Consider the following 18,929-nt stretch of genomic DNA (forward strand, 5'->3'; position numbering starts at 1 on the left):
TCGGAAGGTGCCACGGTCACGAGTACTGCTGTGACCACAGCACAAAGATATGGCATAGCTAAAAGAACGCTTAAAGCAGTGTAAAAATAAAGAGATTTGCACACACGTGACTATGTTTTGTATGGAATGTCGCTGGACCCCGTGTTTGTATATCCACCAACATGGCCGACATCCGGGTTTCTATTTTGCTTTGACATCGCTTGCGAGTCAAGGATTCCTCTTATACCACAGTTATACTATTTACTATTCAATTATAGTTATATAATATTTGCAAGTTAGTTCCTGTTATATTCTTCCTCCTTTTATCTCTTTCTTGAAGTTAAGCTCAATAATAATAATAATAATAATAATAATAATAATAATCCTGGCTTGACATAATACCAAGAAGCCACAGAGTACACATCTCTCTGTCCAGAAGACTTTCCCATGTTGGAACACTGAAAGAAACAGTTTTACTTCTGACTGTTATAAAGCCCTGATATGTTAGACTCCTTCCAAAAATGCTCTATAAACACCTCAAGAAAACGTTTCAACAATTACACACATAGTTTAAATCCGTGTATATGTGGCGTGTCTGCTATACAAGTCCTTGGTTAGGCTGTTACCATAGAAACAATAACATATTAGACTATAAACAATGCAAGTGGAACTACTGTCATAGCCATGCTGTTCTAGAAAATTAATCAACACTTCCTGACCAATCAGAATCAAGCATTTTGCCACATTGTGTTATAAGAAATCACTAGTAAATATAATTTCTGGGACATTTTTGATGTTTTGGCCCAATTTTTTGGTTTCTCCCACCCCGCCCTCTTTGTATCTTGTAAACACTGTTCACCATGGAAATTCTCAGCGTGAGATGCAGCGTGAGATAAAGCGCACTGTTCTTCTTTTCATCAGTGATGAAATCACAAGGTCCCTGTGTATAAGACGGACGAGAGGAAATTCCCCTCATGCTGGCCAAATACTGCACTTTATAATACTCTCTTCAAAGATCCTACTTTCTTCATGTATAAAATGGAAATCTGTAACTCTAGAAATAAAGAACACACATTCACCATCAAGTCATCAAATCACCTTATTTTATTTTTTTCTCAAAAACATAATGTTTACAAAGGAAACAAAACAAAACAAAAAAACAAAACAAAAAAAACCCATGATGTATGCATAGTATGAAACAAGGTTTTCAATTTGGCACAAACACAAAAAGTGCTTTATAATAATACTGCCTACATAACATTTGGCCTAATTAGATTGCAAGAAAATACTTTCATAGTCAATTTTTAATTCCAGCCCTCAGGTGATCTATTTACTCTTGCTTCGAAATTGTTTAAAATATGCATGTACAACAATTGAGTTTCCAGGTCAGTTCATCTGACATCACATCTAATATTTCATACGTCTCATATCAGCATCAGCATTATCAGATACTTGTCAATAGGCTCATTTAAATCATAAATAATAAACGCATCACATTGAAGAAAAAAAAAAGATCATGGTGCTACCCAAAGTAGAGTCACGGCATTAGATTTTGGACATGTTTAGAAATCCATGTGTTTATATTTGTGTGCAAATACTTTGTCTGAAATGTGATAGATTGCTAATTGGTCTTCATAACAGTTGACAGGCCAAATATAAAATATGTACAAAAATACAATAAATCAGGTACAAAAACAATGAACCACAGATATATATATATGCTGGTTTTCTTGTCAGGTAATACTTTTTTTTTTTCAAAAAACACAGGTTAGTCTTCTTCCTTATAAACCACTTGTTGCTAGAATTGCATTTTATTGTCATCAATGCAAACACGAAACCCAGCTTCACATTTTTGGTCAGATACACAATTCATTGTACTAACAGTTAAATGCACAATGCATTTTCTCATATATTTATGACTGAAAATAAAGAATCTTTCATGGCTAAGCAAAAATAAACTTGTCTATATAAAAGGAAAAGAAATACAATATGCCAAATACAAAATACAGCATGGCCAACACATTCTGTTTGGCCTTCATTTAAAAAAAGTTTACATTTAAATTTATATATAAAACAAGGTTTAAAAAAAAACACAATAAATTATTTAAAAAGAATGAGCCTTGACTGCATCCCAGTCAATCACACAATGCAAACATAACCACTGAGGTATTTGTTCATTGAGTTCTTTGTCAAGCATTATGTCTGATGAAAGAGAAAAAGATATAAAAGTGCACAGGAAATAAAGTTTCCTCATCAGTTTCATGAATAAAAAGGAAAAGAAAGTTTAGTTGGTGGTTTTTTTGGGGAAAAAAAGTATAAAATTAACAGTCCAAAATCAACAGTTTGAACCTCGTTTCAGGTCTTTGGTGTTTTCTTATTAATTTCAAAGAAATGTCCTTGGTGTCAAGTCACAGCAGCAATAGTAGCTCTCTTTGATGGAGTCATCATTTCTGTCACCTATGGCGAACCAATAGCAGAGCAGTCTGTTCACAATGTAAACTTCAAGAGGGGAGGGGCAACACGGTGAGGAACATCAGACATCGAGCACCATGTCGTACTGCTGATCTTTCTTCCTTTTGCCACACTTTGCTATAAGAACCATGTACAAAGTCAAAAACACGGCCCAGTAGCTGGCATACACTATTACACCTATTATGAAGACTATTTTTTCAGAATTTGGAAAAGGCTTTCGTGTCTCTTGGGCGATGGTATACAGAATGCCGATAAATAGAATTGTGAACCAGATTGAGATGGGGATGAGGCCAATGAAATTCGTGACTATCGTCTTCCTCCCCGAAGTACCCCAGCCAGACTTGTTTATCGTGGCTATGGCAAACATCTTTGCTGGTAGAAGACTGGACATGTATAACACTGAGTAGAAAGACATGAAGACCATGACGATGTTGCCTCGCAAACAGCTGGCAAATGAGGACTTGATGAGCGCCACAGCCTGTACAATCAGTAGGAAGAGAAGAATGTTCCAGATGCGACCATGGTAGAAGAGCTGGATGGCCGTGGCTATAAGAAAGAAAGGGAAGAAACCCGTTATAACAGCCTCATAGGTCATCCACAGATGGTGCTTGTGAAACCACATGGAGTTGTAGAGCCACTCTCGGAAGTATGACTTGCTCCAGCGTGTCTGCTGGTTGAGCCAGCGCAGGTATGTGATAGGAGTCTCGGTCAGGCACTTGGAGCGTGCTGTATATTTAGTAGCATAGCCAAGGCTTAGCACGCGATTTGTGAGATGTCGATCATCACCGAAACTGCAGTGGCTGCCCATGAACGTCTGATTGTACCAGTCCTCCAGAAACTCATGGAGCAGAGAGTTCCTGTACATTCCCAAAGGGCCACTGATACACTGCACACAGCCGAAGTAGGACTGGCAGGCTCGCTCAATGTTAAAGGCCATCCAGTAACGCACGCTGCTTAGGAAGGATACCCAAGATTCATATTTGTTCAGAATCTGCAGGGACACAAGCAACAAACAGATGGACAGATTTACAAATGTGAGGAAAGATACTGGTGTCTAGTTCTGATTTAATTGAATTGCTATATGAGTATCCTGATTACACAGTGGTGCTTAAAAGTTTGTAAACCCTTTAGAATTTTCTGTATTTCTGCATAAATATGACCTAAAACATCATCAGATTTCCACACAAGTCCTAAAAGTACATAAAGAGAACCCAGTTAAACAGATGAGACAAAAATATTATACTTGGTCATTTATTTATTAAGGGAAATGATCCAATATTACATATCTGTGAGTGGCAAAGGTATGTGAACCTTTGCTTTCAGTATCTGGTGTGACCCCTTTGTGCAACAATAACTGCAACTAAACATTTGCGGTAACTGTTGATCAGTCCTGCACACCGGCTTGGAGGAATTTTAGCCCATTCCTCCGTACAGAACAGCTTCAACTCTGGGATGCTGGTGGGTTTCCTCACATGAACTGCTTGCTTCAGGTCCTTCCACAACATTTCGATTGGATTAAGGTCAGGACTTTGACTTGGCCATTCCAAAACATTAACTTTATTCTTCTTTGACCATTCTTTGTTAGAACGACTTGTGTGCTCAGGGTCGTTGTCTTGCTGCATGACCCATCTTCTCTTGAGATTCAGTTCATGGACAGATGTCCTGACATTTTCCTTTAGAATTTGCTAGTATAATTCAAAATTCATTGTTCCATCAATGATGGCAAGCCGTCCTGGCCCAGATGCAGCAAAACAGGCCCAAATCATGATACTACCACCATCATGTTTCACAGATGGGATAAGGTTCTTATGCTGGAATGCAATGTTTTCCTTTCTCCAAACATAATGCTTCTCATTGAAACCAAAAAGTTCTATTTTGGTCTCATCCATCCACAAAACATTTTTCCAATAGCCTTCTGTCTTGTTCACGTGAACTTTAGCAAACTGCAGATGAGCAGCAATGTTCTTTTTGGAGAGCAGTGGCTTTCTCCTTGCAACCCTGCCATGCACACCACTGTTGTTCAGTGTTCTCCTGATGGTGGACTCATGAACATTAACATTAGCCAATGTGAGAGAGTTGCTTAGAAGTTACCCTGGGGTCCTTTGTGACCTCCCGACTATTACAAGCCTTGCTCTTGGAGTGATCTCTGTTGGTTGACCACTCCTGGGGAGGGTAATAATGGTCTTGAATTTCCTCCATTTGTACACAATCTGTCTGACTGTGGATTGGTGGAGTCCAAACTCTTTAGAGATGGTTTTGTAACCTTTTCCAGCCTGATGAGCATCAACAAGGCTTTTTCTGAGCTCCTCAGAAATCTCCTTTGTTAGTGCCATGGTACACTTCCACAAACGTGTGTTGTGAAGATCAGACTTTGATAGATCCCTGTTCTTTAAATAAAACAGGGTGCCCACTCACACCTGATTGTGAGTATAATATTTTTGTCTCATTTGTTTAACTGGGTTCTCTTTATCTACTTTTAGGACTTGTGTGAAAATCTGATGATGTTTTAGGTCATATTTATGCAGAAATATAGAAAATTCTAAAGGGTTCACAAACTTTCAACCACCACTGTACTTCATATATGGAAATACAATACATGGAAATCAAACAGGGACAGTTAAAGCAGGAAACCTGCAGGACTGTGAGAATCATCATACGGTAAGGCTCTCTATGGGATGCCCATCAATATGGATATCAGAGTGCTTAGAAAAAGTTAATGACTGGTGTGCAGGTTCAGATTTTTTTTAAGACCAAGAAAAGCCATTAAAATAATTCCACCCACTATCTTTTTTATAATTACAACCATGAACAAACTGAAATAAAAATAAAAAAATATTCAACATTAGAGTATAGCAGCAAGTTGCTGAATTTGAGATTTTAAGTTATCTAACTGTCTCATTGTATGGTATTGTATAACTGCTCTGGTTATATATAATAAATTATATAATACATGTGTAATAAATATTGAGGTTGGAAAATGACCCTCCGGAGCACAGGTTCCCAGCCCTAGTCCTGGAGTGTCCTATACCCTGCACATTTTAGTGTTTCCCCTGCTCTAACACACCTGATTTAACTAATTCACAAGCCTTCCTGAGTTGAAGTGTGTGTGCGCACGCACGTGTGCGTTAGAGCAGGGAAAACACAGCACACATGCAAGGTAGAATGTACTTCAGGACCAGCATGGTCTGGAGAAATCCTTACAACACAGTGTTTACCGACCAGAAGACGCTCCAAGTGGATCCCTTTTCTGGAGGATAAAACCCTTCATAATCAAATGATGCGAAGAACACTATTTTCTAAGAGTGCAGTGCAACAAGTTAATTTGAGAAACTCCTACGGTATATACAACCCAGATTCCAAAAAAGTTGGAACGCTAGGTAAAACGTAAATAAAATCATAGAGCAATGATTTGCAAATCCTTTTTGACCTATATTTAATTAAACACAATACAAATGCAAGATTTTTAATGTTCAACTTTATTGTTTTATTGTAAATATACACTCATTCTGAAGTTGATGCCTGCAGCACATTCCAAAAAAGTTGGGACGGGGTATGTTTACCACTGTGTTACATTCATCCCCCCATCCATTATCTGTAACTACTTATCCTGTACCGGGTCGCGGGCAAGCTGGAGCCTATCCCAGCTGACTGTGGGCGAGAGGCGGGGTACATCCTGGACAAGTTGCCAGGTCATTGCAGGCTGACACACAGAGACAAACAACCATTCACACTCACATTCACACCTATGGTCAATTTAGAGCCATCAATTAGCCTAACCTGCATGTCTTTGGAGTAAACCAGAGCACCTGGAGGAAACCCATGCAGACGCGGGGAGAACATGCAAACCCCACACAGAAAGGCCCCCATCGGCTGCTGGGCTCGAACCCAGAACCTTCTTGCTGTGAGGTGACAGTGCTAACCACTACACCACCGTGCTGCCCCCTGTGTTACATCAACTTTTTTGATAACAATTCTTGGTAAGCGTTTGAGAACTGAGGACCCTAACTGAAGCTTTGAAAGTGAAATTCTTTCTCATTTTTGCCTGATATATGACTACAGTTGCTCAACAGTCTGGGGTCCCTGTTGTCATATTTTACGCTATATAATGCACCATAGATTTTCAGTTGGAGGCAGGCAGGCCAGTTTAACACCTGCACTTTTACTACAAAGCCACACTGTTGTAACACGTGCAGAATGTGGCTTGGCACTGTCTTGCTGTAATAAGCAGGAACATCCCTGAAAAAGACGTCATCAAGATGGGAGTACATGTTACTCCAAAACCTGTATGTACTTTTCAGCATTAATGGAGCGTCCACAGTTATGCAAGCTACCCATGCAATAACACTACCCCATACAATCACAGATGCTGGCCTTTGAACTTTGTACTCGTTATAATCTGGATAGTCCTTTTTCTCTTTAGCCCAGAGGACACAATATCTGTGATTTCCAAAAACAATTTGAAATGTGGACTCGTCAGGTCACAGCACACTTTTACACTTTGTGTCAGTCCATTTCAGATGGGCTTGGGCACAGAGAATTCAGCAGCATTTCTGGATGTTGCTGATCTATGGCTTTCGCTTTGCATGGTAGATACAGCGACGAACTGTATTTACCGTCAGTGGTTTTCCGAAGTGTTCCTGAGCCTGTGTAGTAATATCCTTTGCACAATCATGTTGGTTTTTAAAGACGTGTCGCCTGAAGGATCGAAGGTCACGGGTGTTCAGTGTTGGTTTTTGGCCTTGCCCCTTATGTGCAGAGAGTTCTCTGAATTCTTTGAATCTATTGGTGGTATTATGGATTGCTGATGGTGAAATCCCTAATTTCCTTGCAATTGTACACTGAGAAAGACTGTTCTTAAACTGTTGGACTATTTGCCCATGTAGTTTTTCAAGTGGCGAATCTCGCCCCATCCTTGCTTGTGAACGACTGAGCCTTTCCAATTACCAATGAACCTGTTTACCTGTAGAATGTTCCAAACAGGTATTTTCTTTATCATTCCACAACTTTCCCAGTCTTTTGTTGCCCATGTCCCAACTTTTTTGGAATGTGCTGCAGGCATCAAATTCAGAATGAGTGTATATTTGCAAAAAAAATCCCAATAAACTTTATCAGTTTGAACATTAAATATATTGTCTTTATAGTGATATTCTATTGAATATCAGTCAAAAAGTATTTGCAAATCATTGCATTCTGTTTTTATTTACATTTTACCCTGCATCCCAACTTTTTTGGAGTTGGGGCTGTACTTATGTGTATTGCTGGATGGTCAAAGCATGTTCACTTAAAGAGGTGGGTAATACTCATACTTTAGAACTAAACTAGAAAAGCACTCGGAGAACGCAGACCTCCGCCAAGAATCCTTTAAAAAAATCCGGGATCCAGAAGGTGATCCAGATCACCATCAAAATTTAATGGATTGTTACTTGTGCCCAGTCACACCTCTGGAAAAAATTTCAGAGCAATCCGTTCATAACTTTTTCCGTAATGTTGCTAACAGACAAACCAACAAACCAACCAACAAACAAACAAACAAACAAACAAACAAACAAACAAACGCACGCTACCGAAAACATAACCTCCTTGGCGGAGGTAATTATAGAAGTTTGAAAGCCCGGGTACCTGTACATCTCCTCCAACTCCCCCCACCATGGGGTCTTCCTCTAGAACCTTCGCCATCTCCACTGAACAGGCAGGATCCAGCATGGTGTCTGAGTCACACACCTGGAAACACAGAGCAAGCCATACACACCTTTTAGAAACCACACTAACCCTGAACAGTCATTTATCATACAGCTACCACATGTAGGATTTTTGCAACCTATAGTCTATAGATTTTTTTGTATGCTATTGAGCTTCAAATATCTACAGTATAGCTGTACTATATATTTATTGGATTTGCGTCTGATCGATAGATATATAGACGGATGGATATGTACTTTACCAAGTCCCAAAGTCTGAGGTAAAATTTGGGACGCTTGTGTTGATCCACCATACTACATATTTTGATCTTTATTTTCATTTTTAAGGCCAGTGTTTCCTGTTCCTGTTACCCTGGCTGTGAATTAGTTTCACCTGTTGTTTGTTAGCTGTGCTGTGTTTGTGTTTTAGTGCACATGGTGAGTTTGATTTTCTCTGGTTTTGCCCTTAGCCTGCCTTGATATGGTCCTTGATATGCCTCAGATAACCTCGTCTCCCTGTGTTTTGTCCCTTGCCTGGTGTACTGACTACAATTATTCCAAACACAGTTTGAGAAGGTACCTGCTTCTACCACCTCATCCCATGCCCCTATCCCCCCCACCCCACCCCACCCCGACCCCCACACAGACATGAGACAATTCAGTTGTTCAGAAGCCATGTGGTATTTAAAATCTTATTTTTTAAAGAACGTTTAGCTGTAGCATGACAGTATGAAAGGTTATAGTGTATACAGGAACGTTTCCTACAAGGTTAAAAATTGCTACTTTTCTTTTCTTTTTCTTTACACTGATGGCTGCACTTTTCAGATATCAAGGGGGTTTTCTTTGGCCTGCAGCTTTTCTGAAAATTCATATATATATATATATATATATATATATATATATATATATATATATATATATATATATATATATATTTATATAGACAGATCCCCTTTGTGTGCTGCTAAAATCCTTCCTTTCATGCCTTTATTGGGCATGGCTATGTTTTTAGACCACTGAAAATGGACTAAACATGAATAAGCATGCAGGGTTGTTGATGTTTTGCTGAATCAGTTCTTTGCTGTGTGAATGGAGGATGACTTCAGAAGCCCAGAGTATTTCAAAACACACGCCTTCTTAACACTTAACCCATATTTCTTCACTGTCAAGGTTTCAGACCTTGGTGGTTTTGTCTATCTCTTGTCTGAACACTGTTCTCTTTCTCTAAAAAAAAACAACAGCAAAAAAAATGTACTAATCACAGAAATAGGGTCGGAGGAACTTGTGTATTGTGCTTCTAATCAAATTAAGTACGGATTTTCCTAAATCAATGTAGAAATGCCACCACTATAAAGGAATTAGTTACCAGCTCATCAGTTGCTTCATTAAGTAATGTCTTTACAAGCAGATTATTTGCTCTAACTTTGATGTCTTAAATGAAGTTTCTAGCATACAGGATTGGAAAGCATGTACGCTAATCGATTATAAAGCATTTACCCACAGGCACCATGGAACTATCAAAAGATAATTATACCTTTAATGTAACATACTGTCTGGGGATAATACTCTAAATATCAATCTGTCATTATGTAAGATCAGTGCAAAACCTCAAAACTAGGACTTAAGCTGGAATCTGTCCTGGATTATGGTGACTTGCAGCTCTTTTTTTTTTTTTTACTGAAATCAGTGGATATCATGGAGTGCATTATGTTTCATCACTGGAGACTGGTCTCACTTCTGTGAGTTGGAAACAAGAAAAATGGCTCAATTTGCATTTACTCTCTCTCTCTCTCTCTCTCTGATAACGATGGTGTTTTTTAAATTCATTACTCTGTCTTTCATTACTGAGACATCTAGATTTCTCTTAAGCAATGGATGTGCAGTCAAAGATTTAAAGTGATATAACCCAGTGGTTCAATTCCCCATTCAACAAGCAAGCCATTACGCAGAGAACTGGCCATCCTGCTGAAACTCAAAGTCGGATCATCTATCCAGACCCCACAGTTAGGGAAAAGCCCACTTTGGTCGTCATCTATGACAGATTGGTGATATGCTAAATGCAATTATGCCTGTCCACATGGAGCAGAGGTCAGGCATTTCATTAGAACCAGGTGGCGAGTAGACAAACTCACACCATTTGTAAGTTTCCCAAGAGTCTCTACCATGATTACCGGTGTATGAAAGCAACAGGCTCAGTTTGCAAAAACAAGGAAATATATTCTTTCATTAGGCTGATTTCCCTGCTTAGTGAAGTGGTTTTCAGAAAGTCCTACAGCTAGAATCAAATGTTTGCTTCAAATGTTTGTGGGTTGGCAAAACAGATAAGACAAAACACAGATGCCTTTGTTTTGTCTTATCATAGGAATAACCTTATGGCATATTTTTGCAATCCTGTCGAATTTCTTGGTGTGATACAAAGAAGTTCTTAACAACAACAACAACAACAAAAACCCCTGAATGTTTCAGTAAAAAAATAATAATGTTTTCAGTGAATCCCTAGCTAGGGACTGTCAATATGGTGACCTTTTAAACCAAAGGAAAAAAAAAAAACCACACAAAAAAACCTGTAAGGTCATTAAACTGTACTATGTATTTGTACCATTTTTTACTTCAATTGTAAATCATTCTGAAAACCTGTGATGTGTAAATGGCAGCTCATGCCGATCTCTAATGAAGAGCATCACTGTTAAGTATACAGTCACTTCCCTTAGCCCCCCATACTACTGACATTAAACCGGCACATTTCTAAATGCGCACAAAAGTGCCATTGTGTTCCACAACTGCCTTATTTAGCTTGGCAAGACCAAGTTTCTTCAGAGACTCACCTGCACATAGTCAACACTTTTCCCCAGGGCTTTGAAGGCTGTGTACATGACTTCCCTCTTTCCTCCCCACTTCTGCATTATGCATACACACTTATTGTTGAGCACCAGCTGAGAGACATGCTGCAGGCTCTCAGTGTATGACTCCTCGGTCTCGTCCGGCCCTAATTGATGGTAGTTATTTTTCCAGACATAGGTGGCTGCCTTTTCCTGACCCATTATGTCCCGAAAGATGTCCATCATGTAACTATCGTCTTCATTATTCCCATCAATCACCATAATGACCTTGATGTTTGGATAGGTGAGCCTCTTAACTGATATCAAACACTTTCTCAAGTAATTGGGATCTTCCTGGTAGGCAGCGATGCAAAGTGCCAGTGATTTGTTAAGCTTGATTGGTGTCTCCATGGACCGCCGCATGTTTCTATGTTCTAACAGAGCAAACAAACTCTGGATGATGAGGTGAATGACCAAAATGGCTCCGTAAAGACCAAAGGACAGGTAATTGCCCGTAGTCGTGAAGAACTGATAGCCCATGATGTAAGCAGTAGAGATTCCCACTAGCAGCGAGACACCAAACAATGTTGTCCCAATAATCCTCAGGTAGGTGATGAGGTTAACACATTTCATCTGAAAATGATAAAAGATTTGTGGTTAGTTAGAAGAAGAAAGAAACCTTTATTTGCCACATGCACACTTCAAGCACAGTGAAATTCACCCTCTGCATTTAACCCATCTGAAGCAGTGAACACATGCAGACACACAACCAGAGCAGTGGGCAGCCACACCAGAGCGCCCGAGGAGCAGTCAGGGGTGAGGTACCTTGCTCAAGGGCACGTCAGCCTAAGGCCACCCCACGTCAACCTAACTGCATGTCTTTGGACTGTGGGGGAAACCGGAGCACCCGGAGGAAACCCACACAGACACGGGGAGAACATGCAAACTCCACACAGAAAGGCCCTCACCGGCCACTGGGTTCGAACCTGGAACCTTTTTGCTGTGAGGCGACCATGCTAACCACTACACTACCGTGCCACATGAATTCATAGTTCATTTTACTATGAATTCATGGAAGATTATTGAGGAACAAATTGGTAGCGAGCTGCATTGTGTGATTGGAATCTTTTTTTTTTATTGTCTTGCATCTTTAAAACCACTCAAGCATTTCCATCTACAACAAAAGCAGCAGAATATTTCAGAAGGTTGGACATTTCTCCTGTCTCCCCTCCTTTCTCTACTTCAAAATTTGAGTGTGTTCCATAGTCATTTGTTCCAAGTTTCCAAACTGATGCAGTTTCCCATCTGCTTGGCAGACACTCTGCAGGGCACCACCCTCCTGACATCATCTGTTTATATCTCTGTGGGAAGACACGAGCAGTGAATTTCAGATTATTTGAATGCTAAAGACCATCTGTATTATTATTATTTCAGGGGAAGACCTATCTTGTGAACAAATGCTGTTTGAATAATCCACTCTCAACACTCAGATAGAGATCTTTTTCCTCCTTGTAGTTTAAGTAACACAGCTAGCTTTGCAGAGGTGGAGCTCTTTTGGAGGACTGTAGCATGAAGTTAGCGTAACTGGCACATGCTATGGCCTTTTACGTCATCATATTTACAAGACCCTGGGTGTTGACGCTCTAGACCTTCCAGACTCCACCTTGGATGGCGACACGTGCAGCATTGATGTCTGAAAATCCAGAGCTGCTATGTTATGTGGGTTTCACAGCTTTTTATTTCCATTGTAAACTCTGGGTGAACCCCAGTGCTCATTTAAAAGTGCTACAACGGCCTGCATAACAAACCATGTCCCATGTCTAGATGCTTACAGGGATTAATGAAGGGAGTAAGGGATATCGAAAGTAACATTGTCCTCTGTGGATGAAATCACTGCCGATGTTAATTAACTCTGGCTGATTGACACATCCTCTTGACCTGGATGGTACAGCAGCCTTCTCATATAGATTTTATTGTATTAAATGACCAGAATGTAATACTTTGAGAAGAGCATTTGAGAAGGTTTCTTTTCTTTTCTTTTCCCCCTAATGCACCAAAACCAAACACATTATCCCATACAAATCCACTACTTCCAAAAATGCAAGATGTTATACTTATTCTCATCGCCTATAAGTGCATGCATGTAGCATTGCCTTCCCGGAGCTGGCAGTGCTCCAGCAGACCCTTAAGGGAGGGGTCGCAAAGCAACAGAGCTGGAAAGTTGAATCATTCTCAGTGGGAAAAAACTTAAACACCATGCAGCTTCAAATGTAGCTGAAATACTACACTGCAGCTACAGTAAAGCTGTACTGCACACTGTCACTTTTTTGCCTCGAGCTGTAGAAAAGAAAAGTGGACTGTTCTTATCAATCAGTACACAATCAGAAAGGTCTCATCAGACTGATAAGTGCATTCAAGTACCGGTATATTCGAGTATAATGCTTCATTGTGCTCTTGTACCTTGAAAAGATTCTAGTCCAAGTTTACAGACATGGTGGATGTATGGATAATACGATTGTCTGTGGAATTTCCTTTAGACTTACTACAGCCTCTTTGGGATCGTGTTATATTTGAGAAAGATTAACACACAGCTGTAATTAATGCCGGGAAATGTGTGGGAAAGTATGGAGGAATCTCAATGGCAGAAGATAACTGTTCAGCAGCAGATCACTACAACTCTTGCCTTCTCTAAAACAACACTTGTAAATCTCAACGCTGTGAAGTGCAGCACTGTAAAAGTTTTACCTGAGCAATGCTTTATTTGCATGAAATATCACCATATCAATAAAATAAACAGAAAAGAACATATATAACATCATCACTTATTTTGTTCTTCAAAGTATGCTTGTGACCTCCTTTAGAAAGTATAACAAAATTTGTTCTCGGGTCATTTTTTTCTAAACCTCATGACCTCTTCTCTAAGGTGGGGTTTACATTAGACCGTATCAGCGGATCATCAGATTAACGTTTTTAAAACGATTAGCATGCACACAGCAACGCCAATACACGATTCGTGTGCACACAGCAACGCCAATACACGGATACGCTCGGCTCCGCAGGCATCCTGCGCTCCAAATCACTCCGCCCTGAACAGCGAGTGCCCTCTGGAGGGTGCGCACTCCGGCCCTGCGCAGCTCACAGAGCGCGCGAGTGAAGCGCACAAGCAGTGATTCGGGACTGAGCCGCTGTGTGTGTGATCTCAGTGCATATCGGGCATGCGCGTCACTTACCACTTGCAAGTGGAAGGATGGCAAGCCTAAAGACAATCATAACTACACAATGGGCAGTATTTGCATCAGTATTTGCAGTATTTTCATACTTTTATACTCTTTAATGAAAGGTGATACAAGGCGGAAGTCCGCGCCATTTTTCAGCAGTCGCGTCACATGACCAACGCCAGCGAATCAGGAAGGTGGATGTCACAGTGACGTTGTCCAATGACGACGCCAGCTAGAGCTCAGCACAGCGTATCCGCGTATTCTCAATGTTTACACAGCACCGGACCAGACACGATCTGGATTGAATACGTGGACCCTGGCGGATTCCCGTTTCCCGGTGTTTCCAGGCGTTTTAATGTAAACGGACAGTGCATCCGCGAAGAAAACGAGACAGATACGGTCTAATGTAAACTTGGCCTAAGACTGCTTTTCTGCTGCTCCATACTTCCTTTCCAAGTAGTTTCTAATCATGTTTGCAGTGTGTATTATTTGAGTGACTGTTATCTTTCTTAAAAAAATACAGTTTTATTGTACAGTCATTTATCTTTCTAGTTATTCATCTATTTCTGTGGTTTTGACCAGATTCTCTGGTTGGAAAACTGAGAGCGAAAGCTGTCATTGTGCTTCTTAGCAGCCCTACTTTTGAACATTTGTGAACAACAGCAAAAAATAAATCTGAACTTATCATTACAGAAGGCTTTATGGCTCTGGCATGCCAGTCACTTCTGCTTTGCCTTTCTTGAGGATTTTTTATTTATTTATCTGATATAACAGACCTGTTCTTATAAATGTGCTTATCACAGTCAAAACACTATGTTCAGTTCTAGATGACCGTTAGATGACACCAGGGGCCTTTTTTTTTTTCCCTTTTTCATTTTGTCCAAGTACATACAGTATTTTTGGTCTGTCCTGTTCTGTCCTCAGCATGCCCAGTTTCTTCACATTTGTGACAGTCTGAATACCACATCTGGGCAGCACGGTAGTGCTGTGGTTAGCATTGTTGCCTCACAGCAAGAAGCTTCCGGGTTCGAACATCACAGCTGATGAGGGGCCACTCTGTGTGGAGTTTACATGTTCTCTCCGTGTCTGCATGGGTTTCCTCTGGGTGCTCCGGTTTCCCCCATAGTCCAAGACATGCAGTTAGGCTAAGTGGCTACTCTAAATTGTCCATTGATCAAGCTTGGAGATGGATGGGCTCCACCAAGTTTAAAGGGCATATTCTGGACCAATTATTATTATTTTTTATATGAAAGCATGTCCCTTTACACACTCATCCAGAAGGGTAATTTTGCACAAGGCCATCTGTCTACAGCAGAAAAAAATAAAATAACAAAACGCGTCTGGAAAAATCCCAAGGGAGTCTGGAGCCAGAATCGTGATGTTATCTGCAGAAGCGCCAGCAGGCTGCGAGAGCTTTGCACGGTTTCAGTGCACAACCTGTGTAGACCAAGCGCTCCCATTTCTCTCTCATTGTCCGGTCTTTTGGGAAATGATGAGTACTAATCCCATCAAGATTGGTGTTGCTACACCCTCCTACGATACATCTGTTAACCATTTTAATAATTACGCGATAACGTTGAAGAAATTTGCAGCAAACCACCAGGTCGTTTTCTCATAAACAAACCAGCGCTGATGTAGGATTCAGAGGGAGGCGTCCCGCACGTGACGTCACGAAAATCAATGTTTCCCAGGAAATCCAAATGCCAAGTTTTTTTCAGAGGCGGACCAATTTGCCTCAAATGGCTTGATTTCAACTGAATTTTTCTGGTATTGCGCAAGGTAAAAAAAATTGCACAAAATGCAAAATGTGACAGATATTTGACCAAAGTTTAATATAAAATAGGAGAATTACATTGATCTTGCTCCTGAATTTACCCGTGATATGCCCTTTAAAATGCCCTAGACACACCAGTGATGGACTGTTATGTCATCAGTGGTGCCCTTACAGCCCTTGCTGGCTATGAGAAGAAGAAGAAGAAGAAGAAGAAGAAGAAGAAGAAGAAGAAGCATATCACATCTCCAAAGTTCAGATGTAATTGCTGACTGACAAGATGTTTGTTGATACAGAACTAAAATGACGTTAGCTTAGAGATTTTCTAATTATGTCTAAATTGAAGCTAATGTGCTGTAATTGATTGAATGACCACATCAGTGGGGATATTACCACAGACACGTTTTAAACGAATGCTCAGACTACCAGCACATGCATCATTTGCCCTGCTCTGTAACTTTGACCAATCATTGACTTCCCCAGTCTGGCTTAGTGCTTCTCTCAGCTCAAACTGCTTCCACTGTACTAATAAGGAACAGGCATGGTGCACTTTCAGAAGCACTTTCAACTCACTCAAACACCTTCAAGAACATCTGGTGCATGTGGAGACAATGATCTGTAATGGGGCTATTGCTCCCTAACAGCTCAAGAGATCATGATTAAAGATGATTGATGAAAGACCTAATCACAAGTAAAGAGTCGTAGTTATTGTAATATAATTATCTAAGTGTTAATTGTGATGGATTAAGGACTTTTGTAGGTCACCGCCCAAATTACTTTGATAAAGCGACCGTGGGGGCCATAAGGTCACAAGCCTAATAACCATAGCTGCTCTTCAGGATTCCTGTCACACACTGTGGTCATGCGTGCATGATGTGCATCGCTTTGATATTTAAAGGTTTGATGTTACTGTGCTAATAATAAAACTGAGAGAGTTTGGAAATCTGCTTGAGCCTGAGCCAATCAAGGCACACACACACACACACACACACACACACAAGATCTTGGTGTGCAACAGCATAAATTAAAAAAAGTAATATGAAGTGAGGGAAAGTGCCAGTTGCAGTTGAGTAAATCCTTGAGTCTTTTTAGAGGAATGACGCAAAAAAAGATTTCCTGTCTGAAACCATTCCTGTGGGTTGTTTCATCTTATTGCTATGAAACTTCAGAAAAGGAGCAGGTCAGTGACGTCACAATTCGAACTAGTTTAAATGAAACCACGCATGCGCAGCATGGAACGGATCAGGATTCTTTCTTTTGCTCTTTTTTTTTTTTTAGGTCGCTTTTTTTTTCTCCTCCACAGGCCAGTTTTAAACCCACAAAACTCCACGTTGGAATTAAAACGCTATAAGCATGGACTCGGGCTCGAGTAAACCCAGACCAAATAAATATTCAAGTCTGAATGAAACGTCATCACGAAACCGCGTTGCCAGATTGATTTAATTTAATTTTCTCTCCGCATCTTAGACCAGGGTAAAACTTTGCCTAATAGTTAAATAAGCAAGGTTAGCCAATATTTTCGGATCGGTTATAAAGAGTACACATCCAAATGAAAAATAAAATCCTGATAAAACGAGTTCACGGTCAAAGGTGATGAATTAAGATAGAGTAGAGTAAACCCGAACCAAGTGATTTTAGAATGACTAATTGAATTAAATATGAAGAGCTGACCGAAACATGTAGTCTAGGACTGTGTTAATCCGGTTTTGATACGGTTGAGACGTTTTACTGTATTATTAATGACACAAAAGGATTTTGAAAGCGTTTACACGGTTAGGCAGTCGAGCTGATTATCTGGCAACCCGTGGCTGCAGTCTCTCACACACACACAGGAGCGCGCGCGCGCGCGCAACATCAAGCGTGGATGTTGAGCTCGCGCGCTTTGTGAACGAGTAGTGCACTAAGGGGCTGTTTGATACTTGTGCACAGGACACACTGTGTCATGCAATATGAGGTATAGGTGTTTTTTTTTAAATTATTATTATTATTATTATTATTATTATTATTATTATTATCTCTTGTTTCTTCTTCTTCTTATTATTATTCATAATAATAATAATAATAATAATAAGAAGAAGAAGAAGAAGAAGAAGAAAGAAACAAGAGAGTTGATGTGAAACCAGAAATTGTGTGATTCAGTGATGACTGCCTGCCTGCCTGCCTGCCTGCCTGAAGTCGACTCCATTCATTCTCCAGCTGAATGTAGAGTTTACTCCACTAAGGAACAGTGCTGGTTCACTTTCAGGATAATGTCGCCTGTGGGAGGACAGATGTGCATGAAAATGAGGATTCATTAGCCCTACCTTGAAGCAGCTACTTGGAGATGACATCTCTGTGGTCCTTTAGGATGGATGAGCAGACTCCGTTGGCAGGGCAGTAAACTTTCTGAGTTTCTTGGAGGACACGTGCATGAAGTGTCCACAGGTGAAGGTGTGGTTGTTTTTTTTTTCTTCCTCCCCCCTAAATCTGTAGTCTTCCTCCTCAGTGTATAATGCACTTATACAGTATGATCGAGACAACTTGTGGCATCGTCCTGACTGTCATTTTTTTTTTTTTTGGAAGATGATAACAAGGGAAAGGGTTTAAAAAGTATCCAAACGTAGGAAAAAGTTAGTGTTAAACTGTAGGCTACTGCTGCTTCAGGTTTCTTCAGGCATCACTGGTGCACAACTGTGAGATGATGCGGTAAAAGTGTAATGTGTTGCAGGCGGCCACCCCGTGCTGCTTCCTGTAGCGTGTCCATTTAGAAGAGGCTTTTAAAACCGCCAGGGTTTTTGGGAGTTGTTTTAATAAGGGGGAAGGTTCAGGGGGCGAGGAGGAGCAAATTTGTTGGAGGAGGTAAAAAGAAGAAGAAGAAGAAGAAGAAGAAGTGCTACTCATTGAAACTTCTGAACTGGTAGCACTGTGTTTGAATCTCAAGCTTAAAGAGACTTTAAACTGTTTAACACTCTGCTGTAAATAATATATCAACAATACCTCATTTCACAGGCTT

The 18,929-nt window shown here is 40.3% G+C and overlaps 1 protein-coding gene across 1 annotated transcript; it reads right to left on the reverse strand.

Annotated features, from left to right (window-relative positions):
- Positions 1 to 1,160: 1,160 nt before the first annotated feature.
- Positions 1,161 to 18,683, reverse strand: has2 (hyaluronan synthase 2). The gene is made up of 4 exons (XM_060921737.1): positions 18,241 to 18,683; positions 10,955 to 11,581; positions 8,071 to 8,172; positions 1,161 to 3,442 (listed from the first exon to the last, which is right to left on the reverse strand). Exons 1-4 carry the CDS (start codon positions 18,265 to 18,267, stop codon positions 2,513 to 2,515), a joined length of 1,686 nt encoding a protein of 561 aa, XP_060777720.1. The 5' UTR covers positions 18,268 to 18,683; the 3' UTR covers positions 1,161 to 2,512.
- Between the last annotated feature and the right edge of the window lie 246 nt (positions 18,684 to 18,929).

The sequence above is a fragment of the Neoarius graeffei genome, chromosome 5 (assembly GCF_027579695.1).
Source record: "Neoarius graeffei isolate fNeoGra1 chromosome 5, fNeoGra1.pri, whole genome shotgun sequence".
Taxonomy (NCBI): domain Eukaryota; kingdom Metazoa; phylum Chordata; class Actinopteri; order Siluriformes; family Ariidae; genus Neoarius; species Neoarius graeffei.

Bases quoted from the DNA above. Each gene is read 5' to 3' on its own strand.
- has2 (XM_060921737.1), bottom strand. From the start codon at position 18,267: ATGTCATCTCCAAGTAGCTGCTTCAAG. The intron at 11,582-18,240 runs GTAGGGCTAATG...TATCATTTTCAG, and splicing joins CTCCAAGTAGCTGCTTCAAG to ATGAAATGTGTTAACCTCAT. The intron at 3,443-8,070 runs GTACCCGGGCTT...GTGTCCCTGCAG, and splicing joins GAGTTGGAGGAGATGTACAG to ATTCTGAACAAATATGAATC.